Source organism: Prionailurus bengalensis, chromosome B3 (genome assembly GCF_016509475.1).
Source record: "Prionailurus bengalensis isolate Pbe53 chromosome B3, Fcat_Pben_1.1_paternal_pri, whole genome shotgun sequence".
Taxonomy (NCBI): domain Eukaryota; kingdom Metazoa; phylum Chordata; class Mammalia; order Carnivora; family Felidae; genus Prionailurus; species Prionailurus bengalensis.
The window spans coordinates 53,088,059-53,115,461 of NC_057355.1; the positions used below are offsets into that span (position 1 = coordinate 53,088,059).

Genomic DNA, 27,403 nt, shown 5'->3' on the forward strand with positions numbered 1-27,403 from the left:
AGCTTTCTATGTAAAGGGGGACCCAATTTCCAGCTGGCATGAAAGGAGAAGGTGCTGGCTTCTGAAAAGATTTTGAGGTACGGAAGAATAACCTCCTCCACCCATTTCCAGCACATATTTGATCCCCTCCCCCAGTCTTCTCTAAGTGGTCTCAACAGCTCCACCTGCATTCACTGAACAGCCTGGCTCTCCTTCTATCACGTCTATAATAAATATCAAAAAGGAAGAGGCTTTTCCTGTGCCTCTCAACAGGGCTTTTGTGCCTGTAATTCCATCCATCTGAGCATTTTTCTAGCGCTCATTACTGTCACATGGGGGAACTCTGAAAAGGACTTCCAAAGATGGGAGAAAGGTGCTTAAGACACAAGAGTTTCAGAATGAAGGACCACGCTGTTCTGAAGATATTTAATTTTCTGTGAGGGCTGAAATGTGACTTGAGTAATTCAATTAGCATTTCCCAAGAAGCCACAGGATTACAGCTTTTCTCTCTAACATCAAACTAAGCAAACAAGAGTCAGATTTGGATGCAGGGTAAGTGTCTTTCTTACCAGCCCACCAACCCTGATTTAAGCATTTACAGAAATGATAGGTTTAGTCATTCAACAAACTCCCATTGCGCTCCTAATGCATGGTATGTACCAAGCAGTTCTGGGGAGAATACTGCAGTACTGGACGAGGTTTCTTAGAACTGGATGCACACTGCAGGGTTTCTTTTTTTTTTTAAGTTTATTTATTTATTTCGAAAGAGAGAGAGTGCACAGGATAGCAGCAGGGGTGGGGGTAGGGGTAGGTGGGCTCAATCTCACAAACTGTGGGATCATGACCTGAGCTGAAATCAAGAGTCAGATGCTTAACCCAATGAGCCACCCAGGCACAAGGAAACTGCAGGGTTTCTTAACCTCCAGCAGTGCTGCCTGGTCAACAGGGGCCTCCCTAGAGCCTGAGGCCATAGGCAAAGGCTCAACAAAAGCTTCACCTGGCTTCAAAGTCTTATGGTTATGTTTCAAACTTCACAACCATAAAATACTCTTAAATACAGAGAACATACTGAGGGTTGCTCGAGGGGGGTGACGGGCATTAAAGGGGTGAAGGGCATTAAAGAGGACGTCATATGTAAGAGATATGACATGGGTGTCATATGTAAGAGATAAATCACTGGGTTCTACTCCTGAAGCCAAGACTACACGGTATGTCAACTAACTTGAATTAAAAAAAAAAAAGAAAAAAGAAAAAATGTATATGGCTCACGAGAGCTCTGCATTTACTTCATATTATATTTTTAATGCAAAAATAATTTCCCCATTTCCTCAGAATGGAGGAGAGAGGTAGTCAATGCTGTGTCTGAAATCAGGCTCTGTAGGCCCATTCTTGGGCCTGGACAGAGCCTCCCTCTGCCTGGGGTGCAACACATTGGGTGAATGTTCTGGGGTCTGTGTTCTTCCTTTTCCCAAGCTTCTAAACACAGAAGGCAGGCACCCCTCCCCTCAGGCAAGAGGCAGGACTCTGTTAGACTCAGGTGTACACGAACATATCCATAGCACTCTCCTCCTCCCCTGCCCAACCCATCAGCCACTCTGTGTCCCTTGGCTTGATGTGCCTCAGGGTTGATTTCCCTCCCTCCTGTGTCTTTGTCCTTGATTCATCAAGTGGAGGGGACATGTGTATGACATAACTTCCCGTCTCACCTAGCACACAGTAGGCCCCACACACAGAGCACTCTTCATCAAAAGTGTTCTGATTTATCAGTAGTTTGCTTCTAGAACTTTCCATTTATGCCATACAGATGATGTAAGGAAAGAATTACTTCTGCTAAGGTCTCTTTCCTTCCTTTCTTTTCTCTTTTAAAAATTAATGTGAATAAGGAAAAATCTATGGCCCCAGTTCAAGGTACCACACGTTTCTAATTACCCAAGACCCAGTTATTTTCCATGGCTATATTTCTATGGCAGTACCAAAAAATGTTCTTTTTCATAATTATATTACAATTGATTTTCAGTTCATTAAAAACATCTGGTAAAAGTAAACCAACATGTGTTTTTATCACCCACAGCGTTCCCAGGTGTTCATTCTGCTCTGGCCCTTTGGCTACCACACGTGTTTGTGGTGTGAGCCACTCCTGCTCAGTTCCAGGCTGGCCTACCTGTCAGGCAGATGCCCTTGGTGCTGTTACATAGATCCACCATCACTCGGATCTGCAAAGAGAGAGGATGATTAATAGCAGCACAGAAGACAGTGGACCCCGAACTTGCCCTTTATCCAGGCAAGAAGCAAGCAATGAGAAAGATTCACAAAGTAACCTCAGGAGGATATTCAAAAGTCTGAGGAAAAGTTAACGTAGAACTGAAAAGGAAACTCTTAAATGATCTCAAGATATGTGATGACAGAAGCTCATCTGTCAATATTGTCAACTGATCTCCTTGACTTCTATCCTCTGAGAAGACAAAGGATGGCGAAGGAATTGCTCAATCCAATTTTCAAGGTTGTATTGAGCCAGCCCTCCAGCATTTGAAGGGCCCAATCTGTGTGTGGGTTGAGTAAAGAGGGCAGGCTTTGTGGTTGGGAGTGTGCACTTCCTAGCTGGGTGAGCACAGACATGGTACTTAGCCTCTGGACACTTGGGTTTTCTCTGGAAATGTAACTACTCTGAGCACTTGTCTTGAGTTCTGCCCCTGGCACATGGATGCTGCCCAGATGATAGTAATTTTCATGTCACATGGATGCTGTCCACTAGTCACTGGATGGCCCATCTGTGATAGGTGGTCACTGCAGCGTGGTATTAGCCTGGTATCTGATTTCCCCACACCAGCTTTGCGGTCCCTTCCCCAATCCACTCTCCATGCTGTGCCCAGTGAGTGTCACAAAAAAACAAATCTGACTGGGTCAGCCCTGATTTACATACTGTTGTGATTCTTTGCTGCTCTAAAGATAGAACAAAGCTCCCCCTTCTCTGAATTCATCTCATACCACTCCCCTTTCCCTGTCTGTCTCCCAGCTATACTTTGCCTCAGTTTGCTCATCTATAACATGGAGATAGAAATAGTGATTATTTCTTAGGACTGTTGTGAAGAATAAGTGAAATCATTATATGTGAAGTTCTTGGAGCAATGCCTAGCATGTAGGAAGCACACACAAACATGTTTTCCATTTGGTGGAGGCAGCAGAGACTATAGATAGGAGCAAGGATTCTGAAGTCAACCTGCCTATATTTGAATCATGGCTTTGCCATTCACAAGCATTGTGATCTTGAGGAAGTTATTTAACCTCTCCGTGCTTCAGTGTTCTTATCTGTAAATGGAGCTAATAGCACCTACCTTATAGCATGGTTATATGGATTAAATGAGCAAATACATGCAACACATTTAAAACAGGGCCTGACACATGGTAATCACACTCTATTTATGCTACTGTTTTAATAGTTCCTTAAATATGCCAAGAATGACATAGTTTATTAATTTATCATCCAATTGTTTTCAATTTACAGACTCAGTAATTTTTAGACCCAAATTAATGTGACATTTCAAAACTGTGGTGAGAAAACTTATTACTTAAGAAGTGAATTTGAGACAGCTGGATAGACATCTGGGATAGATATATGGGGGATAAACAAAAAGTTTAATCCTTACTTCACTCATTACACTAAATAAGTTCTTTAAATGATATTGATAAAACATTTAGAAGTGAAAAACAAATTCATAAAAGTACTGGAAGAAAACTTGGGGAAAAAAATTATAATGGCATTGGAGTAGGAAAGATTTTTCCAAGAAAGAAATGACCCCCATACTATATATATAGGAAGGATGTATAAATTTGACTGTCTAGTAATTTAAAATTTCTGCAAGAGGTAAAATACTACAAGGGATAACAAATGAGAAACATAGACCTTGAACAATAATTGCGAAGGGCTAGTATATAAAGAGCTGTTACAAAGCAATACAGAACAAGAAACCAAAAGGAAAATGGGCAATGGACCCACACAGGAAGTTCAGAGAAAAAAACCAAGAGTGCTCATTTTCATTTATAGTTAAAGAAATAAATTCAAACGATGAAATGCTATTTTCCACCTCTTAAATTTGTTAATAAAAAGACTAGCAGAACACATTATCATGGGAGTGTCAGGAAAGCAGAACTCTCTTTTTTCCCCCAAATTTTATTTAAATTCTAGTTGGTTAACATACATTGCAATATTGGCTTCAGGAATAGAATTCAGCGATTCATCACTTACATACAACACCTAATGCTCATCACAACAAGTGACCTCCTTACTACACATCACCCATCTAGCCCATCACTCACCCACCTCCCTCCATCAACCCTCAGTTTGTTCTCTATCACTGAGTCTCGGTTTGTTTCCATCTCTTCTCTTTTTGCCCTCCTTCCCATATGTTCATCTGTTTTTTTTCTTAAATTCCACATATGAGTGAAATCATATGGTATTTGTCTTCCTCTGACTGACTTATTTTGCTTAGCATAATACATTCTAGTTCTGTCCACATCATTGTAAGTGGAAAGATTTCATTCTTTTTTGATGGCTGAGTATATATACACATACACCACACCTTCTTTACCCGTTCATCGGTCGATGGACATTTGGGCTCTTTCTATAGTTTGGCTATTGTTGATATGCATGAAAGCAGCACTCTCTTACTCTGTTGATCAAGTGTAAAGGCATGCTATCTCTTTGGAGGGCATTTTGACAGTAACTACTAAAATTTAAATGGGTCTACCTTCTGCACTTTGGGATTTATTCTTCAGATATATACACACAAGGAGATAGAAGTACAAAGGTGGTTGCTGCAGAAATGTGAGCAAGAACAAAAGCAACCCAAATATTTATCAGAGGGGTCTGGTTAAATAAAGTGTAGCATACCCACAAAATGAAATACTGTGAAAAAGAATGAATTTAAATCTGTACGAATGATATTGAAACATCTCCAAGATAAATGAAAAATGCAAAGTATAGAGCAGCATGTGTAACATACTTTAATTTATGTAAAAAATTGTTGTGCGTGCAAATGTTTCCATATGCTTCTCTCTTGCTGCTTTCAAGACTCTCTGTTTTTGGCTTTCTTGAATATTTATGGAAAGAAACCTAAAAAGCCTCAAGTGAGGATGAATGGAGGGCTAGGGCAGGAGGAAGCTGTACTAAGCATGATACACCCTTTTGCTTCATTGGAAATTTTCACTGATTATGCTTTCAATTAAACTCTTGTTAAAAATAATTATTTTTAAAGATTTTTATTTTTAAGTAATCTTTACACCCAATGTGGGGCTTGAACCTACAACCCCAAGATCAAGAGTTGCATGCTCTACTGACTGAGCCAGCCAGATGTGTCTAGAAAAACATGTTTTGATTTGAGGGGAAAAACTGTTTGACTTCTACCTAGGTTTATTCCATTTGCTAGGAGATCCAGACTAAAACTCATGCTGTATTTACTTCTTGTCAAGTATGTCAACAGGTATCTACTGACAGCTTTAGAAATTTATTGTGAAATGTACATATCACAAATACACCGATGTGTACAATTTCAAGATGAATAATAAAACAAACATATATATCCGACCCCCCAGGTAAAGAACTGGAGGTGCTTCTCCCCATAATGCTCCAGCCCCACCAACTCTCTGACACAAGGTATATTGTGCAATATGCCTCTCCCTCTTATACAAGTAACAACATAGAAGCTTAGAGAGGTGACATCATTTACTCAAGGTTCCATCACTTGTAGTGGAAGAGCTGGACTCAACTCCAGCCTTCCTGTTTCCAGGTCTGCTGTGCTTTCTATTATGGCTCTGATGACTATCTCAACCCAACCACACAGAAGAAATTTTGACTTACCATTTTAGTCATTTTCATAAATGAATGTAATCAGCTGCACTATGGACAAAATTTATTATCTTTAAAAATGTATAATTGCCCATTGAGAGAACAAAATGTTTCATTTGTTGCCTGGGGGATCACGGCTGAAGGAGTCATTTGAAACAACAGAAGCATCAATAGGGAAAATTAGCCTTTATCTTTCATATACTCACTGTCAAAGACAGTGAAGAAAGAGTTTTCATTTCCTGACCTTTTGGCTCCATTTATATGCTAAATGTCAATTTAGATATTTACCAGTAAATTGTGTTAATCTTCACACAAGAATATTCTTTTAACAGACTTGGGCTATTTAAGATTGTATCACGGTGAAACATATGGTATGAAAAGTTATGGCCACAAGAAAGTCAAAAACATTTTTTCCTGATGATAATGATTAAGAATTTGGAACAAAATAAGAGAATTCAAAATTGGTTGTCACATAATCTAGATTGTCAAATTAAAGAATCACATTTGGCATAGAGAGCTTTTTAAATCTTAATTTAGGACTTGAGAATGGCAAAGCTGGAAGAGGCCTTACAGCTCATTGTCCTGAGGGGTGTCAGGCACAATCCATCCATCTATGAGGTGGCCCTGCTCCCTCCCCAAGTCCATCTTCTACCACTTTCCCCCTGTCACTCTGCTCCAGTCACATTGGCCATCATCACTCGTCTTGTCTGTGCCTCTAGGCTGTGCTCACATCTTCACTGAAACCTCAGCTCAAATGTCACCCCTTTAGGAACACTTTCCCTGACTCTCCAGCTGAAAATAGCCCCAGTGGCCACTCTCCATCACCTCACCTGGCTCTTTGTCTCTGTAACGCTCATTGTTATCTAATATTATCTTACTTATGTCTGCATTTATTTATTACTTGCTCCTGAGTGGAAGCATTTTGAGAGAATTTGCTGTTTTGTTTCTATCCCCTATGCATAAAACAGTGTCTGTTCCCAGACCTAGAACTTCTCTGGGGTGATAGAGTTCAAGGAGGAAAGTATGTCAGTGGTCTCCAAGGGAGAGCTTACCTTGACAGAAAGGTGACAATAAATTGTTAACCTGGGTTTATGATGTGAGAATCTGATGGTGTTAGGAAGAGGGTGGGTGAGGTGCAGAAACAGCTCCACAGCAGTGGTGGGAAGTTCCTCCCAACCCACAGATGCCATTTGGGGGACACACTGTATGGGAAAAAATGGCTGTCACCCTGAGTCATAAAGAATGGTACCTCTGAGAGCTCAGGCTTAGTGCACCCTTGGTCAATGGGTCACCGAGGTGGAATCATCTCCCCAGAAGAAACACCATGGCTTGTCAGGTCATCTCCCCAGTGAGAAGATCAAGACAGTAATGGACAGGGACATATCACATTGTATGGGGACTTGTTCTTAGTGGTGACAACATGTGGTACTGATGAGAGAAAAGACAGTCAAAATGGATCCTACTACTGGCCTAACTAGACCTTCCAGTTTTCTCTCTGGACACAGAACTGGTGTTGCTGGATTAAAAGATCTCATGGGATCTTGAACAATCTATAGGCAAAGAAGAGGCCCCAGGAGAAAAATAATGAATTTCCTGCTAACTTGGCATCAGACAGCAAATGCTGGCTTTAAATTCAACTGAAAAGAGATGGGACATAATTTGGCAGTATCCATTAGAAAGAAAATGCTGTGAATTGGGAATCTCACTTGTAGGAAGAGTATACAAGTGTTAAAAAAACAAAACTCTACCAAGTAAATTTGAAGATCTGAGTGGCTTTATTAAACAATTCATGAGTTGGGCAGCATCTCTTGAAGCAAGTAGAGGGAAGCTTTGCTAAACAAACAAACAAACAAACAAACAAACAAACAAAGGATTTTAAAGGCAGAGGAAGGGCATTAGAAAAAAGAAGAAAGGAATTTATTAGCACATAATGCATTGTGTAGGCAAGGTTGCCCTCCTAAGGGGAGCAGAAGGGGTCTATCAGTAAATGTCCTAGTACTGATCAGGGAATTCCATGTTGACTGGCTAAAGGTTACATTTTTGGGGTCGGGGGGGTGGAGTTCTGGGGTGGGAGGTGAGACTGCTGTTAGGTTAGGTATTAACCTTGGTTTGCTGACTTGGCCTAAGTGATGCTATTTTGGGGCCTGCAGTTGTCTTTTTAACAAATCCCCCCCTTTGCTTGGACTCTCAGCTCAACTGAGAGATGTGATCAAAAGTTAAGGCATTAGCATCACTCTTAGCTACTGCTCTGAAATTCTTGCAGTTTCTGTTGTTCCTTTCTATGGTCCCCATAGGTCATGACGTTTTGGCTTTATCTCTGTCACATTCACAGGTGATAGCTTAAGGCTTACATTCTTTAAGTTGGTCAAACTTTTGGCTCCTTTTTTGACAATCCAGTCTTAAGGAGATCACTTACTTGATGGCTAGTGGCTGTGAACATACATTTAGAGTTTTTGAAAGAATACCAGGGAGATTATTATGATTGCTAGAAGCAGGATAATTCCTAATTTTTGGAGTGCATTTTGAAGCCATGGTCCCCAATACCCAAACCAATCAGAATCAAATAAAAAAAAAAACCCACTGAAGGAGCACCCTAGTAAGCTAAGTTGTTTCAGAATGGGCTGAGGCCCCAAGAGGGACCTTGGGTCAAGTCCTTGGGTCCCTCTTCATGAGGTTTCTTGGTTTTGCTCAAGAAAGAATTCAACAGCAAGCCATTTGGAAGAGGAGACAAAGATTTGTTAAGTAGAGAAGTAAGAAAGGAACTACGTCACAAAGTAGCAGTCTCTCCTCCCAGAGGGGGAAGAGGATCCTCCTTTTCCTGTAATGAAGAACTTTGTAAGTTTTTAAAATTAACTAACCATATAGGGAGGGGCTTACTCTTTAACTTTGGGCTTATCATTTACATGGGGAAGTTAGTTTTTCCATTGTCCTAGGGTTGTGAAATTACCTACAGGGAGCAATTTTGAGAATGTCTAGACTTTGTGGCTTTTACTGCTGGAGGGAGGAGGGTCTTGTGATCTTCCATGAATCAGATCTCGTGACTTTTTTTTTAAGACTTCCTGTCTTTTAAGTTAATGTTCAGCCTAAAACCAAAATGGCTTTACTTTAGTCAACTTGTCGCCTGTATCTCCCTTTCCTCTTGCCTCAAATGTACAGCACATGGTATTGGCCATAGCACAGACACCTCCCTGCTCAGCTAAAAGAGAGCCAAGGGATATCCCATTATCAAAAACAACTTTGGCCAGAGAATCTAAGGATCTTTGCTGGGCAGTATTGCTTTAGCAGCAGATTCTGCAATAATTTCTAGAATTCAGAAGTTAGCCTTTACATTTATCCCTAACCAGGGGAGTAGGGCAGTCAGAAGATCTCCTAGCCTATTCTAAATTCCAGAGGTTGCCCCCCTTAACAACAGCCTTGGAAATGAAGATGAGGCCATTACCTTTTAGGCCAATACCAGAATAAAGGAAGGGAAAATAAGGAGAAAGAGTTTCATGTTTAGTTAAAGTAAGAAGTCTTGATCTGTCCTCTTGGGCAGAAGCAGTCTATCTGGATTTCAGATACTTCTCTTCCTTGTCAATTTGATTTAAAAGTCTCAAGATTCTGTACAAGTGAAGCCTTTGTGAGCTGTGTGGTGTGCACCCATGATGTGTATTGCTTCTAGTTTTGTAGCAGTGTCAGTGGTCAGGAGCACTCGGTGAGACCCCCTTTCCAGTGGGGCTTGAGGGCTGTCTTTTTCTGATGATGTTTCCAGAACACCCAATCACCAGGCTCTAACTTGTGGCCAGTTTAGATTCTCTGAACTGGATCTCAGAAGAATTTCTTTTTTAAGTTTATTTATTTATTTTGAGAGAGAGGAAAAGAGCACAAGTTGGGGGGGCAGAGAGAGAGGGAGAGAGAGAATCCCAAGCAGGCTCTACACGGAGAGCATGGCTCAATCCCAGGAACTGGACGGTGAGATCAAGACCTAAGCCAAAACCAAGAGTCAGACATTTAACCAACTGAGCCACCCAGGCACCCCTGGGAAGGCTTCTTGAGTTTAGACATTAGACTTACAGTAGCTGGTCATACTAGCATGGGATGACAGGGGAAAGCAGAAGGTTTGTTACTGGTCAAATTTTAAGAAGTCTGTAAAGTTTTTGCTAAGGCTCATATGATTTTTCCAGTGAAGTGGGTGCCTCAATCACTGGAGATCACGGAAGGTATAACCCAAGTGGGAAATGTACTTTTTAACTGTTTCTTCGCTATAGTGAGGGTATCAGTCTTGCAACAGGGGAAAGCTTTAGCTCCTCTGGAAAACACACATATAGTCACAAGAACATATTATAACCCATAGTAAGTGGTAGTTGAATGAAGTCCAGCTGCAGGTATTAAAAGGGTTCAGAGGGAGGTCTGAGGTCTCTGGGAATAAAAACTTTTTTTTTTTCAGGATTATGGACCTGACAAGTCAGAGAGGGCTAGACTGTGCAATTTGATATAAGTCCCCCTATCAATGTCTATTCATAATTTGAGTCATCTTAAATGCACTTGGTGGGGGAAGGAATGAAAAAAAAATTTTTAATTTTTTTAAGTTGCTGAGAGGAACCAAGCCATCTGGGGTTTCCCATAGCCCCAACTGTTCATTTCATTTACAGCCATTGCTTACCCATCCTAGTTTCTCTGATTTAGGAGCAGACTGTTGCCATATTATTAGGACATCAAGGTGGCAAAAGTCTGGCAATGAGGGGCCATTTTTGCTGAAGCAGAAGAGACTTTATCCACATATACTATGATCTTTATAGCCTGTTGCCAGTGCCTTTGCATGAAAGCCACCCTGATCATATATTAACATTTCTTTCTAAAGATCTCCTTCCCCACAAACTCTCTACAAGTTTATTTTTTACATTTAGATTTTGTCTTACAGTTTTTCTCTTTAAATAATCAGCCCTGGGGCGCCTGGGTGGCACAGTCGGTTAAGCGTCCGACTTCAGCCAGGTCACGATCTCGCTCGCGGTCCGTGAGTTCGAGCCCCGCGTCAGGCTCTGGGCTGATGGCTCGGAGCCTGGAGCCTGTTTCCGATTCTGTGTCTCCCTGTCTCTCTGCCCCTCCCCCGTTCATGCTCTGTCTCTCTCTGTCCCAAAAATAAATAAACGTTGACAAAAAAAATAAATAAATAATCAGCCCTGCTTTAGGAAATTACTTTCCTTTCCCTCAACAAAAAAATGTATTTTTTGTTACATAAAGGTGCCCCTTTATGGTGCAGTTTTTCAATAAAGCACCAAACGTGTTTACTAACAGACCCAAACTTATCTTTAGTTTCTCTGTAATAAAACAAAAGTAGATAAACCTATGTTCAGTATTTAATGTTTCATTGTTTTATCTTATTTGGAAATGACCTAGATATTCAATGAATTTAACTTAACTCATCACTTAGCTTCAGGTTACCAAAGCCTTCAGGTTACCTAAAAGATTTGGGGAAACTATTTTTAAGTACACATACCATAAAATATAATTGTTGTAAAAAAATATGTATCTATGGGGCACCGGGGTGGCTCAGTCGGTTAAGTATCCAACTTCAGCTCAGTTCATGATCTCATGGTTCATGGGTTTGAGCCCCATGTCAGGCTCTCCAGCTCAGAGCCTGGAGCCTGCTTCAGATTCTGTCTCCTTCTCTCTGTAACCCTCCCCCACTCATGCTCTGTCTCTCTTTCTCTCAAAAAGAAATAAACATTAAAATTTTTTTAATTTAAAAAATTAAAAAATATGTATTTATAAACTCTTATTTCACTTACATCTAAATTATTTGCTCCCAATAATTACATTTAGATTACCTATGAAAACTTTAGGAGACATCAAAGTCAGCCACTCTCCTACTAAGCTATTGTTTTTTTTGTTGACAGATCCTGCAAGAGATAATATGAACTTAACTTGTCCAGTGAAGTCAGATAGAGTAAAAGTTTTAATTTATATTTAATGTTGATAACTCTATAGACATGTTTGTTTTAATTAAATCATCAACCTTAAGCTAACTTTTATAGAGAATATTTTCCCAGATCATATGAACTTAAAAAACATTTGGGGGAGCCTGGGTGGCTCAGTCAGTTAATCATCCGACTCTTGATTTCTGTGCTCTCAGTGCAGAGCCTGCTTGGGATTCTCTCTCTCTCCCTCTCTCTTTGCCCTTCCACCAGTCATGCTCTCTCTCTCTCTCTCATAATAAATAAACATTAAAAAATAAATAAAAATATTTTGGTTAGTTTCTATCTTTCTGAGATAGATAACTAAGTAGAGCTGTTTTACAAATTAACTTTAGCAATTCCATCTAAAGATAGAAAAATACCCCGCATTTACAACATATATATGGATGCACATGCAGACAGATGTAAAGGCCTTATAGTTATAAATATTTGTGGAGAAGATTTTTAAGATTCATATTTGTTCCTGGAATTAAATAGGCTGTGCTAGAGTTTGTGCATTTAACCATTTGTATTTTAACCATTTGTATTTTAAAAAGGCTTTGCTCGGGGCACCTGGGTGGCTCAGACAGTTAAGCGTCTGACTTCAGCTCAGGTCATGAACTCATCATGGTTCATGAATTTGAGCCTTGAATCAGGCTCGCTGCTGTCAGCACAGAGCCTGCTCTGGATCCTCTGTCTCCCTCTCTCTGCCCCTCCCCTGCTCATGTGGAGGGTGGGGGAGAGAGAGTGCTCCCTCACTCTCTCTCTCAAAAATAAGAATAAACATTAAAAAAATTTTGCTTCTTGAAAATTTCAAAGACCACTGGATTTTAAATCCCTTTTCTGAGATGAGATTAAGTATCCTTCAGTCTCAGGTAATTGTGGACTTTGTTTATATTTCAAAGACACGATAAAATGTATACATCAAGGAACAGAGAAAGAATATAAGTTCTCCCAGGAAGGGCTTGGGTTTCCTAAAGCCAATAATCTACAAGACAAACAAGAAAAGTTTTGGATTTGGTAAAGGAATAGGTGAATTTTTAATTGCCTCTAGAGCTAACTTTGGTTTTGTAAAAAATGTATAACATTTGGATAATGGCTCTCAATTCCTCCGAGTTAGGCTATAACTTAAATGACATCATAGATTGATTCACCTATGCAACTACATTATTCTTAATTGGTTTCTTTCCTTTTGGGGACATAGTTCCAATTTTGAATATCTCTGGCAGTACTGCATAACTCTCCTGGGTATAACACAAGGGGGTGCAAAGAGTATTGCCTTCCCCAAATCCAGAGCCTCTCTCAAACACAGCCCAAAGAAAGAACCAGCAATCTGCTTGTCCCAGTCAGGAAGAAAGCAAAACCCATTTATGTAAAACAAGACAAGCCAGGAGGCAATAAATATCCTTGGGAAAGAAGGAATCAACAAATAATGGTTTTGGATTTGGAAAGGAAGGCACGGCATATTTTATTTTCCTCTCTTGACAGGGCACTACAGACAGAGATTCAGAAGAACTGCTTCTGGTAAGAATTTTCACCTCTTACTGACTTATGTCAATGCTTCTCAGGTTCCCTCTGCAGGCTCTGGTATCTACCAGAGTATCCCCTTGGCTGTTGCTGGTTTTTTTGTTTGTTTTTAGAAAGAGAGCACTCAAGTAGGGGAGAGGGGCAGAGAGAGAGAGAGAGAGAGAGAGAGAGAGAGAGAGAGAGGGAGGGAGGGAGGGAGGGAGGGAGAGGAAGAGAGAGAATCTTAAGCGGGCTCCATGCTCAGTGCAGAGCCTGATGCAGGGCTCGATGTCACAACACTGGGATCATGATCTGACCCAAAATCAAGAGTCAGACGCTTAATGGACTAAGCCACCCAGGTGCCTGCCCTTGGCTGTTTAAAGGAATAATGAGCAGTTTGCAAGAAAACTCCTCAGTTTTGTCATCTTTGGAAGGGGTCGATTTGGGGGCCCTTCTTTGAAGGTAGATATGAGGGTGTCTCTAAGGCCATTAATTTGGCAGCCTTTTGTTTACAGTTGCATAGTTTTTTCACGGTGGAAAAACAATTCAGACACAGGATTAGTAAAATGAGTACTTAGAGGAAATGGGAGCAGTCAGAGTCTCCATCAATAACTAAGACTTCCACTTGATAATTAAAACTGGTATCCCATTCTGTTTAATTTGGGAGACCTCACTTTCAAGTGTACCTCTTAAATGATCTTATCTAATTGGAACATTCCCTACCATGGCCATTATATTTCTAGGCTGCAATTCCTCTGAGAGCTGGTAGCAGTTTCGTAGGACCCTATCAAGTGGAGTTAACCTACATTTCTGTCTGGCCATGTCTAGCCATAATTGGGGTACAACTCACATTTCTGTTTGGCCTTATTTTGGGGCCTGCCACCTGATGGTGACCAAGCCAAGTTCTTTAGGACATAAAATAAGCTTGCATACTTTTATGACTTCCAGGACCAAATTGTAAGATATAAAATAAGCAACTGTGCTAGAAGGTAGAATACTTAACTCTTTAGAATTTAAGGATCCCATTACTAAGTCTTTATTTACACAAAACAGGACAAAACAAACATGAGCACCTGAATGCAGCAGCAGGAACCAAAGGATTTCTCCATCGATTGGCCAAGAGAAGACCGTGTATGCCACCAGCAATTCCCATTGTGGACTAAACCAGCAAACCCCAGTAAACGGGGACTGTGGACTGGACCAGAACTGGGAAGGGACTCCAAATTGGCACTGTGGACTGAACCAAGAGCTAAGGACTGGTGATTTGTTACAGCCTCCTGTCAGTCTACCCTGACCGGATAACCCTAGACTAGAAAGCCAGTTAGATCAGGAGCTCTAACGCAAAAAAAGCAGAGCTCAAACCAGGAGGGACTCACCAGCAGCCCTCAGAAATGGCAAGAAAGACAGTGAACTCAAAGGGCTTGCAGGGTACCAGGACTGTGTTTCTGGTTGTCCCCCAAATGCCATCAGAAGTCAGCTTTATATCCTACTGCTGCCACCAAATCTGTTAAAAAACAAAATTCAACTGAGTAAATTTGAAGATCTAATTGGCTTTAGTAAATGATTCATGAATCAGGAGCATCCCATCTAGCAAGCACAGGGGAGCTCTGTTGAGCTAAACAAAAGAAATAAATTCAGAGAGAGGGCATTAAAAAAAAGAAGAATTTATTAGCACGGAATGCAATGTGTAGGCAAGGTTGCCCTCCTAAGGGGAGCAGAAGGGGTCTATCAGTAAATTTCCTACTATTGGCCAAGAAATTCCATGTTGATTGGCTAAAGGTTACATTCCTTGGAGGGGGTGGTGGGTTGAAAGTGTTGTTAGGTTAAGTGTTCAGTCTCGGTTTGCTGACGTGGCCTAAGTGATGCCATTTTGGGGCCTGCAGTTTTCTTTTTAACAGAAGGGTATCCTGGACAAGAATGTTCATGGCAACATCGTGATGGCGAAAGCACTGGAACAACCTAAATGTTCATCAGTAAGGCAGTTGTTAAACAGATGAAAACAAATGAGGTAAAATGATATACACTCATCTGATAGCGGGCCTTAGCGTACTGCTAAGCAAGGTGCATTTGCAGCCACAACAGACAATACAACTTTCTGGTTAAAAAGGGATATTTAGGGGTGCCTGGATGGCTCAGCTGGTTAAGCATTCGACTTTGGCTCAGGTCATGATCTCATGGTTTGTAAGAGTTCAAGCCCCACACCAGGCTTACTGTCATCAGTGTGGAGCCTGCTTCAGATCCTCTGTTTCCCTTCTCTCTCTGCTTCTTCCCTGCTCATGCTTTCTCTCTCTCTCAAAATAAATAAATAAACATTTTTTTTAAAAAGGATATCTTAGACATGTCTGGATAAGCACAAAAAAAAGTTGGGAGTGTCACGAGATTCTTTTTTCTCCTGGTGACTGAGATCAAGGCAATAAGAAAGATTTTCACTTCATAGTATATACAGTTTTAAAAGATATTTCTTTAAAAGATTGTCACTTTGTTAGGTTTTTAGTAATTTAGAGGGAGAGATGTGAGCATGCAAACATTATGTGAACTCAAAAGATGGATCTAATGGCCCAGCTTTCCCTGGAACCCAAATATCATGCCTTCACAATTACTCCCATCACTTGGAATAACTCAGGCAGACCCCTGTTGCTTCTAGACAAATGACCATAGAATGAACTAGAACAGTTGTCTAGTCCAGTGATTTTCAAAGTGTTCATTAGTCATAAGATTTTTCTTTTTCCCACATAAATTGCCAAACCCCAAAATATAAAACAAACAAAAATGGAGCTACTCTGGGTGAACTAGGGTGATGTTGGCCTTATTTATCTGTAAAATGAGAGGTTTGGACTAGACATGATTTCAAACTCTGCTCCAACCAGAGGATAGGGGAGAGGAGGTAGGGAGGGACACCCAGAGACCTAGAGTCAGAGGGAAGAGAGGGAAGAGAAAGCTGAGGGCCAGAGAGAACAAGTGGAGTATCTGGCCCAGTTTCACTCAGCTGGCTTCCAGAGCTGAGCGCTATTTTCTCCCACAACTAACTTTTCATACTGCTGAGCCTTTGCAAAAGGAACTGTCAATTCCACTCAAAATGCAAATATTTGCTTTCGTTTAGTTTTAATATGAATAGGGCATTAGATTTTCACTAGTTGAAGATACATCAATCTTAAGAAATCTTTTCTGTGCAAAAGTGAAAGGTTTAATGAAAAGTATGTCTTGTCAGCACAAGTATTGCTAAATGCAGCAAGTCCCCACTGTTCATCTGAACACGAAACTGTGTGGTGGTTGGCTGGCTACCCTCTTGACCTACCTTCCTCACACCTTCTACTCTCAGGGCTGATTCATGAAAAAGAGAGCAAACCTGCCCATCCACACCAGTTTGTTCTGGTTTGAGCACTGCGTAAACAATGTGTGCTGCTGAGGCTTCTCTGTAGCTCCCCCAGTACAGGCTCTAGTTTGCTAGCTAAAACACTGTTCAAATTCCAAGTTACCTTTCAGATCTGACCTATTCTGTAACTTAAATTCCATTTTTCTTAGACAAATGAATACTCGTTATGACTCTCTGCAATTATGCAAATTGCTGTTATTATGCACATACAAATGATCCTTTAGAAACAGCTCCTGAGAGCTGATAATCAGCCTACCATTGACTGTAGAGATAGGGCTGTGAATGTAGTGGTCCAGCTGCTGGAGCTAGACCACAGGTGTTGGAGGAATCCCTCATGCAGGCCAAAGCTGGGGTAAGTCACCCTGGACTCAGCCCTGTGAAAGACGAGAATTCACACTGGGGCCAAGACATGGTATGACAATCTGCAATTCCCAATGGGAAGATGGACTTTGCCTTTTATGGGGGTGAAATTCTTGAGTATGACCTTGTTCCTGCAGGCCCGCAGGAGGATCAGCCAAAGGTCCAGGCATTTGTCAGCTCAGATGATCACTCAGGTGAGTGATCCTGTCAGTTTATCCTGACTGGAATCCTGAGGGTCCAACAAAACCCTGCCCAGGTCTTACCCCAAAGACCTCCGTTGCCACTGACTGTTCCTGGTTTGAGCCCAGCAGCATTACCATATGGCTGGTTGTTGGCACACTTTTTCATGTGTTGCTCTGGCTTCTCAACCAGATGGTTCTTATTGGTAGGGACTGTTTCATCCTTTTTCTGTATGCCCCGTTCACTCCTTAGTTCTCTTTCCCAGCATTAGAATGGCATTAGGCACAAAGTAAGTACTCAATAAACACTTCATAATTGGTTACTCAATTAGGAGGAGAATATACTCCTCAAACAATTATATTATTCCTTTCCAACCATCAGTAACATTGTTTTATGAGAAATTAACATCTAGCATGTGGTTACCTATCTCTCTTTGTGACTGCTTGTTTAAGATAACTTTATTTTGGAAGACATGCCACTAATGCCTAGAAACAGGAGCATGGAGCTGCCAGAATTATCCTAGACATAATCCCTGAGACATCACTGTCCCCTTCCTGTCCGTATCAACATCACTACAAAACCAGAAATAATAGATATTCCCCCTGGTATGCAGGGGAATAACCTAGACCTTTAATGCTGTCTTGAGTAGAGGCACCTGCATGAGCTCTGCACCCAGCTGGTTAGGGCTGGGTCAGCTAGGCAGAGATGGGGATGCTGACGTGAAAAGGAGTCTCAAACATCAATGAAAATCCAATGCCATGGGGAACCATGCCATTCACCAACAACTCTTGCTTTACCAAGTGGATTACGATGGGTATGGAGGCCAGTCTGCCCTCCAAGGAGCAGTGGTTGGACTACTTCTCCCTCAGGCATTTATTTTGCAGAGCTATAGAACTGCTGGAGACAGTACAGCCTCCTGCCACCTTCCTTCTTACCCTGCCTTAGTCACTGCCCAGATTCTAACAAAATGCTAAACAAATAATTAAAGAGTGTTGGTTCAGAGTCCACCCACAAGCCTTGGCCAGCCCTCTGGCACGCAGTCACAGAAGCAGATGGGGTTGGGCTCAGGACTCATTGACAATCCCAGTTGGAAGAGATGGTTCCAGCAAACATCCTCATCCAGTGTCTCCAGCAAAATTGCTTTCAGCTGGGATCAGGGCCTCAGGACATTTATTAACACTGAGAACATATGAAAATGTGCAGTGCAAGTCCCTGAAGGAGCATTTCCTCCCCCAAGCGTGCTTCAAGGCCTTCTTCAGGCTCTGACCTCAGGTCAAACAGTGGTGGCAGATATCTGTTGTTTCTTGTTGACTGCACAGGACTTAGTACAAGTGCCCCAGACCCTTGACAAAATAGGACTCATGACAATACTTACCCTAGGAAGCATCTGGGAGGAGTAATAAAGTCATGATAAAAACAACTTTATATGTTTGTATTGGTGTTTTATAAAGATATCATTTCATGATTTGAACATAAACGGGCTGGTTCTGATTTTTGAAAAATCATTAATTCATACTATTTAATAAAAGTATTTGACTAAAGTCTAGTTGCTATCTTTAAAATGGAAAACAGAGTAGGATTTATAGAAATAGCCAGACATAAATTGATAAGCTCCCTAACCCATTAAACAGAAGTTGCTATTGGTCATTATGACCCCCTTCTTAAGCCTTTCCGTTCTCCCACCAGGTGCCTCTCAGGCACCAACAAGCCCCAGGTTCTCAGTCTTGTCCTGTGGGCAGTTCAAGCAGCTGCATCTCAGGAATGGCCAGACCTTTTGGTTTTCCTTATGTTGATAGGCTGGGTCAGAGTTTTTGGCAGTAAGGAGCCCTCCTCTCATGAATGGGCTTACCCAACTGCAGAACCAGAAACTTGGGCCACTCTCTCAGAAACACATTCTCCCAGTATCTCCTGTGCTCGCATCTTTCTTCCATCAGGTGCAAACACAGTCAATGTGACATTGAATCTATCTGAGACAATTCTCCCCCCAACCCCAAAATTCAAAAGAAAGAAAGAAAAAGTAGCATTTTAAGTCAAGTTACTAATCTCAAATCCTTGCCCTTACTTTAAGAAGTTGTTTTGTAGTGAATTGCCTATTTTCAAATCCAGCAATCTATTAACTAATTCTGGCCAATTGTTTCTTAAAGGAGAAAGAAAGGTTCCTTTTATCTCTGTATAGTTAAAACACATGCAAATGTGTTGGAACAGCTTTCAAATGAAATTATATGTAACTATGAGTAAATAGAGGTGATGATTTGATCTTAAGATCTTAAGATAGGGAAGAACATTCTAAGCATAAAAGAAAAAGAAGAACCCATAAATGAAAGGCTTTACAGATTTTACTACCTGAAATGAAAAATGTTCAACTCCCAAAAGGTGTGGTGTAAAGGACACAGGCTTTAGAGTCAGATCCAACTCCATCTGATCTGAATTCCATTTTTTTCACTCACCAGCTTTGTGATCTTAAGCACGATGTTTAACCTCTGTAAACCTCAGTGACCTGTCAGCCATGTGGAAGTTACCCAAGGCTGTGTGTTTTCTACTCCTTGATATAAAGAGTGCTTAATTGAGCTATAAGCAGCCCCCAATAAGGTAAAATCACAATGTCTAGCATCCAATAGCAAATTACCAGACCTGCAAAGAAGCAGGAAAACATAACCCATAATGAGGAAAAAAAAAATCAATCAAGTGAAACTCATGCAGAAATGATACAAATGAATGCATTAGTAGGCAAAGACAATGAAACATTTATTTTAACTGTATTCCAAATGTTCAAGAAACTACAGCAAGATTGAACATGTTAAATAGAAACATAAAAAATATAAAAAAAAACACCTATTTCAAACTTTTAGCAATGAAAATTACAATGTCTAGATGGAAAGTACACTGAATGGGACTAAAATCAGATTAGACATTGCTGAAGAAAGATTAGTGAATGTGAAGACACAGCAATAGCAACTAGCCAAAATGGAACACACAGAGAAAAAAGACATAAAAAGTGAAGAGATCATCAGTGAGCTGTGGGACAGCTCCAAGTAGCCCAACACATATGTAATTAGAGTCCCTGACTGGCAGGCATAGAGAAGGGGTCAGAAAAATATTGAAGAAATAATAGCAGAAAACTTTCCAAAATTTCAAGAAAACTATAAATCTGTATCTCCAACAAGCTCAACAAAACCCAAGCACAGGAACCATGAAGAAAATGACACTAGGGCATATCATAATAAAACTGCTTAAACATGTATTAAAGGGAAAATCTTAGGGGTAGCCGGGGGTGGGGGGAGACACAATCCATACAGGGTAACAAAGACAAGGATAACAACAGTCTTCTTCTTGGAAACAAAGCAAGTAAGAAGATGGTGGGATAACATCTTTAAATTCTGTATTCACAGTTTCTGTATTCAAAATAATTTTCAACAACAAAGGCAAAGACTTTCAGATATTTTTATGTCAACCCATATCATGCTTGAGTTAAAACAAAGCACCTGCTGTTCAAGTCCCTTCTTGCCTCCACCCAGTACTTGCCTTGTGAAGTCCTGTCCATCCTTCTAGCCTTGGCTCAAATGCTGCCTCTTTCTTGACACCTTTCTTGATTGCCCACTGGATTTTCATCTTATTTCTCTTAGAATCCTATTATCCTTTGCTTTGTGTCACAAGTTTTTGAGGATTTGTCTTTTTCTTCCCACTAGCCAATAAATTTGTTGGGGATTCCTTTCCTATTCTTCCTCATCATCCACAGTGTGCACCCACACTGCCCAGAACAGGCACTTAGCATTTGTTACATTAACTTACATATTACTTAGTTGCTAAAAGATTTCTTTTGAATTTATTTCTAAAATATTTCTGAATGATTAGAAGTACCTATTTATTTATCAGCAAACACTTGATAAGCTGGGCTCTGTGCTTATAAAGGTAAGACAAAATCTTTGGGCACAAAAGGCTCACAATACAGTTAATTGGTTTAATCTAGTTATTTGTAAAAGAGGTTTTTTAAATGTTTTTATTTATTTTTGAGAGACAGAGCATAAGTGGTGTAGGAGCAGAGCGAGAGGAGGACAGAGAATCTGAAAGAGGCTCCAGGCTCTGAGCTGTCAGCACAGAGCCCGATATGGGGCTTGAACTCATTAATTGTGAGATCATGACCTGAGCCGAAGTAGGACACTCAACCAACTGAGCCATCCAGGCGCCCCGAGTTGTTATTTTTTTTCCTAACAGTCTGAGTTTAATAAGGAGTGGATAGATTCTTGGTTAGAGCCTGCCAGTGTCCAGGTAATAAATATGCTCATACTCAGCACTTCTGCTATTTTCTGGGGACACTTCCAACTGGGACCCCTTCCCAGACTCTGGTATGCATCTCCCTCTTGGACCTCTTCACTTGAACATGTCAAGGAAATCTCAATGTTAACATGCCCCATACTGAACTCCTGATATTCCTCTTAAACAGTTATAGTTCTGCCATCTCAGTTAAAGGCAATTCCATTGGCTTGGCCAATAACCTTGAAGTCATTTAATATCTATTTTCCTCCTCACACCTATATTCAGATTGTGAGCAAATGCCATCAGCTCGATCATCAGATTTATCTAGGTACTGTCCACTTCTTATCATTTCTGCTGCCAGCACCCTGGTCTAAGCCACGATCTTATTTCATCTAGATTATCACAATAGGTATCTAAAAGGCCTTCCTGCTTCCACTGCCAACCCTGCCCCATACAGAATCTAGTGTCATCACAGGGATTCACTGAAAAGGAAGGTCAGATCATGTCACTCCTCTGCCTGAAAACCTCCAAAGACTCCCGATAAACGTCAGTGTCCTTACAACAGCTTGCAAAGCAATATGCGAACTGTTATCTGGCCCCCTCAATTATCTTTCTGACCTCCTTTCTGACCGGCTTCTCCCTCCCACTCACTCCGCTCCAGTTTCCTTTTTTGTGGCCTTTGCACTTGCTGTTCCCTCTGCCTGAATGGCCCTTCCCCAGATATTTACATGGCTCATTTCCCCCTTCTTCAAGTGTTTGCTCAAACATCACCTTCTCAGTGAAGCCTTCCGTACTCACATGACTGGTAATTGCATCTTCCTGTTTCCCCCTCTTTAATCCCCACCCCTACTTTATCATTTTCCATAGCACTTATCACCCCTAATACTGTATGTATTTTGTACTTTGGTTTTTGCCTGCCCTTCCCTTCCAGAACATAAAGTCCAAGAGGACGGGGATTTGTATGCTTCATTCATACTGTCTCTCATGCACCAACAATAGTGCCTGGGACATAGTAGTTGCTCAGTAACCACATATCGAATGAATGAATCTCTGACAGGTGGAGCAGGCCTCTAAGTCTTACCAATACCATCTCCTATTTGGTGGCTAGCATGAATTCTGAATAAAGAATTTAAAAAATGCTCTAGGACCCACCTTCAAAACTCTTAGCAGGACAAGAAACCAGATTCAGAAACTGACAGATACCTCACTTTAGATTTGCACTTGTTGAGTTGTGGATGAATTCTTCAGTGAAGAGGTATTCATCAACTACCTCACTAGAGGCACAGCGAAGAATGGTGAGATGTATTTAAGGAGACAAGGTGCCTAAAGGTGACAAATTGGAGACCAAAACTGTACACAGAGTTTTAGTTTGTGTGATACAGACAAATAAGTGCAGAAGGAGTTAGGAAAGAAAGAGATGAGTGTTTTGAAGTGAGCTGAGAATCACTTGTCTCCTCCTGGTCTCTCATGGAGTTTTCTGCAGCATGAATGTTGCTGGAATAATCTTTCACCAACTGTTAATAACAATATTTTGTGCTCACATTGTTCCCTTCAACAAGCATCTTCAGGTAATTTCTGATTTTTATCTAAGCATTCTTATCCTTACCTTATAGTAAGAAAAGTATACATAAACCATAGCAAGTAACTTGTCCAGTGTTGGGAAATGGACAAAGAATTAAACCATTATTTCAAAACTCTGCCCTGTGGCATTCTTTGTACATAGCAAAAACATTTGTGAAGATGTTTTGTCAACCTACTCTTTGCTCAGCTCCCTCCTCCCTCCTCCTTGTTTCAGGGAATAGCTGTAAGTGGTTACTCCAGAAAACATTTGGAGAAGGTCCTTAGGGGTGAGATGCTCACCCAAAAAAATAATTATTGATGCATTTAGCATCAGAACACTTGCTGATTGGGACCACTGGTCTGAAAAACATGCTGTTCTGGGGCACCTGGGTGGCTCAGTTGGGTGAGCGTCTGACTTCGGCTCAGGTCATGATCTTGCATTTCACAAGTTTGAGCCCTGCGTTGGGCTGTGCTGACAGCTCAGAGCCTGGAGCCTGCTTTGGATTCCATGTCCCCCTCTCTCTCTGCCTCCTCCAGCTCATACTCTCTCAATAATAAATAAAACATTAAAAAATTTTTTTTGAAAAACATGCTGTTCTTATGAGGTTCAAAAAGATTTGGTCAATGAAGGATGAATGAGTTCACATTGGACATGAATAAAGACATTTGTAAATTATGCTTCATATAATTAAATTCCCTAAATATCCCATATATATATATATATATATATATATATATATATATATATTTTTTTTTTTTTTTTTTTCCTTTTGGATCCAGTAACCAGAAAAACAACTATCTGAGAAACAGCATTCTTTCTAGAGATCCGTGTGTTCCCCTAATCACCTGAGATTCCAAACTTTTGAGTCATCCTAGAATCTGCCCTTTCTCTGGCAAATTCTGTTGATTCAATCTGTATTGTTTTTATTACAAGGTGTCAAAATTCCCTGAAGCACAGAAAGGAAGTATTTGAGAAATACTGAAATATCAGTAATAATAAGCTAACAGGTTTATTAACTTGTATACACCATGCTAAAGAGTTTACATGAATTATTGAATTGAATACTTATGTGACACCTAAGATAGACACTGCTATCATTGCCTTCTTAAGGATGAGAGAACTGAGGCACAGAGAGGTTGAGTGAGCTGTCAAAGGTCACACACCTCAAAGGGAGTCAGGAGTAAACACAGTATGATTCTAGCACTCAGTCTAAAGGTTTTGGGTCTGCCTATTACTTTTCAGACTTGTGAAGACCTCTCTCTCACAGAGAAGACAAGAGTTCTTAGAAGCAGGATGTTCTCCTTTCTCTGAATACTCTTTTCTTCCTCAATTTTCCTTCCCTTCCCCCCCCCCACCTTTTCATCTCATATTCAGTCTCAAAACACATTCAGCATCCTCACTTCTAAATTAACTTGCTTCAGTGTTTCCTCAATCCTGCCAGTGATGCCACCATCCTTCTCAGTATTGGATGGATCTAGACTAAATGGTTCCTTTCTCTTTATTATACCCAATTAGTTACCAGTTCAATTCATTCTTCCGTCTTGGTATTTGTAGGACATATATCTTCTTCTCCATTTCTGATGCCACCACCTTAGCCAGACATAAATCATTTCTTGCCTGGACTAAGGCAATAACTTCCTAATTTTCTTCTTGCCTCTGGTCTCTTTCCTGCCTTTCCTGCATTGCACTACCAGACCAGTGCTACAGAATGACTTTCTTCATGACTCCTTCCTGATAAAGGGTCTACAATGCTCCCAATTGCCCATCAGATTCAGACTCAACTTCTCAAAAGTGTAAATTCAAGGAATTCCACCCCCTCCCTCCCAGCCCAAACTCCCCAATGCAGCAAGACCTCCTTGGTTCCTTGCTCTTCCAGCCTGGTACCATTTTCATTCCAGTCCCTTGAGCTTGGCTTAAGTTATTATCTGCCCTTGGAGTGATTTGACCTCCTTGCCTGCCCAAATCTTACCAGCCCTATATTGCTCACTTCACATTCTGTTTCCTCCATGATAACTTCCTTCATCACCTTAGTGAGAATGGATTTCTCTCTTCTTGACTGCCCCAATGCTAATCACACAGCTCACTGTAAAGGATTTTTGTCTAAAGGTCTCCCTGTTCAGAGGGATTAATTCTAAGGTCCTCAAGTTTTGCCTAGAGGCATATTCCACCCTCAAGTAAAAATGATTCCAGACTCCAATACTCACACATTAGGTTACTGAAAAACCAGGGAATAATTTGGAGTAGCAGTTCATCATTTAACTTGGATATAGTTGTCCACAATTTTTTCCCAAGTACTTCACAGTTTTTACATACAGCTCAGGCAGGGTCTCCAAAGTTTCCAGCACTTTGCTAAGTACAGGAAACTTTCTGAATGGCAGATGAAAGGGTTACTCTATTGCATCCAGAACAAACTCCACAAATTGCATCTTGAATGATATTTAGTTGGCCTTGTTGTTTTAACTCTACCCTTAAGTGAAGAAAATTGTGTCTTGAACTTCAGTTAAACTAGAAGTAAATTATATCTACTTATGCATGCTTATAGAGCTGTTAAAACCCAAAGAGCTACATAAAAGCAACTGATGGGCTGAAAAATGCTCCCTTTGTAGCAGAATCACAACCTAAAAGCTTCAGCTTATTTCACACAACATGACCTTTAGTCTGTAGATAAAATGCATGTAAATTAAGCTTGAATGTCAATTAGATTTGGCCAAGGATTTCTTTTTCAGGGGCAAGGGGGTAAGTTTGAGGAATGCAGAGAAAAAAAAATTTTTTTCTCAGATAAGTATGTTTTATCAGATATAAAACCTGTTCTGATAGTTTCTACGTAGTTAATCATATCCTGGAGAACATGAGACCCCTAAGAAGTAAACTGTTCTTCTTTCTTAGAAATTGTTTTGCTCTACCTTTTACTGTCATTTTCTCAATTTTCCAAATGAAAGTATCCAAAGCACTTTTTAGGACTGTGACCAACAGTAACCAGTAGAAGTTAAAATCAGCTAAGCCAATTAGAAAGGGGGTCAAGATGACTTCCTCTTCATGGTTGTCAAACCTTGTCATCAGTGGCCATGCAGAAGGGGTGAGGGCCCAGGAAATCCTGACCTGCTCAAGAAGCCCTGTCAGCATATTAAGCTCACTCTGTTTTATTTTCACAAGATGATTTAGGTTGGTATGATGTCAATCTAGGTGTCAAGAGGCCAAATATTATCCCAAAGCAGCAGCTGACAGAAGTACCTACGGATAGACAACTTGGCATTCTGAAGGAATTGGTGATAAAGAATAAACCCAGAAATAAGATGCTGAGAGCATGGGGCAAGAAGGGCTAATGATAAAGTAATAATGAAAAATCTTCATAACAGTAACAATGAATAGCTATTGGGAACCTGGCTTTACCAGGCGCTATACTTTATCTACATCATTTCCCTTAAATCTCCTAAGAACAAGATAAGGTGCATGCTATTATCTCAGTCTTACAGATGAGCAAACTGAAGTTTGGAGAAGTTAATGTGAGGAATAGGCCCACTGACCCAATCAAAGGAGGGACACAGAGACTCGGAGCACAGTGAAGTGAGGCTTTAATCAAAGTTCTTGTAAGAGCAGGTCCCTGATGGACAGGCACACTTGGGGCAGTTACAGCAGACAATTTATCTCCTAGCATGCAAGTCCCTCCCCTGGTTCCTCATTGGCTGAGTACTACAGAGGTTAGAGCCTTACCTAGAAGTCACCTATGCCCATGTAAGGCAAAAAGTAGTCTGATTGGAATAAACGTACATTCCCTCAGGTGACACTTTCATTCTCTCCTCCCTTTGTTCTTTGGCTCATGCTCATTGCAAAGTCCCTGCAAATAAGCCCATAAAAATAAGCCCACAAAACAGAGAGGGGAAGAAGAACCAGGAAGTAAAGTGTCTAAAGGTTTGGGACTCCATTGTTGCAGCATTGGCGGGGGTGGGGGTGGGGCACGGGGATGGGGTTGGGGGGAAAGAGGGTTCATACATTTTTTCCAATAGGTTGCAAACCTACTGTTAACTAGACAGCACAGCTTTTATTTGGTATTTCCGAAAATGAATCATCTCCTTTACTTCTCACATTAAAAGACTTGCCCAAGGTGGCCCAGCTACAAGGCTGTGGGCCCAGAATGTGAATCTGTCTGACTCCCGGGGCCACACTGCTCACCACTACAACATACTCAGGGAAGCATGAGGGAGAGAGAATTTGGCTGGGAACCTGAAAGTGAGGAAGGAATCCCAGGTTACTCAAGTTAGGGTGGGCACATAGTGGCCAAAGGTGTAAGGAGTACCATGTGATGGTGAGCCTGGACTAGCCATAGAGAGATCCTGGGACGAGAGCAATGGCAAAGATAAATAATCTCTTAGCAATGGAAGACTCCTACTCTAAGAAGTTGTTCTGGAACTCACCCA

At 40.9% G+C, this 27,403-nt stretch overlaps 1 protein-coding gene across 1 annotated transcript in view; it reads right to left on the bottom strand.

The window, feature by feature from the left end:
• Nucleotides 1–27,403, bottom strand: part of GLDN (gliomedin) — a 61,465-nt gene that overhangs the window by 26,860 nt on the left and 7,202 nt on the right. The window contains exon 2 of the mRNA XM_043555429.1: nt 2,141–2,192. Within this exon, the coding sequence (XP_043411364.1) occupies nt 2,141–2,192 (52 nt within the window). The remainder of the gene's footprint in view (nt 1–2,140; nt 2,193–27,403) is intronic.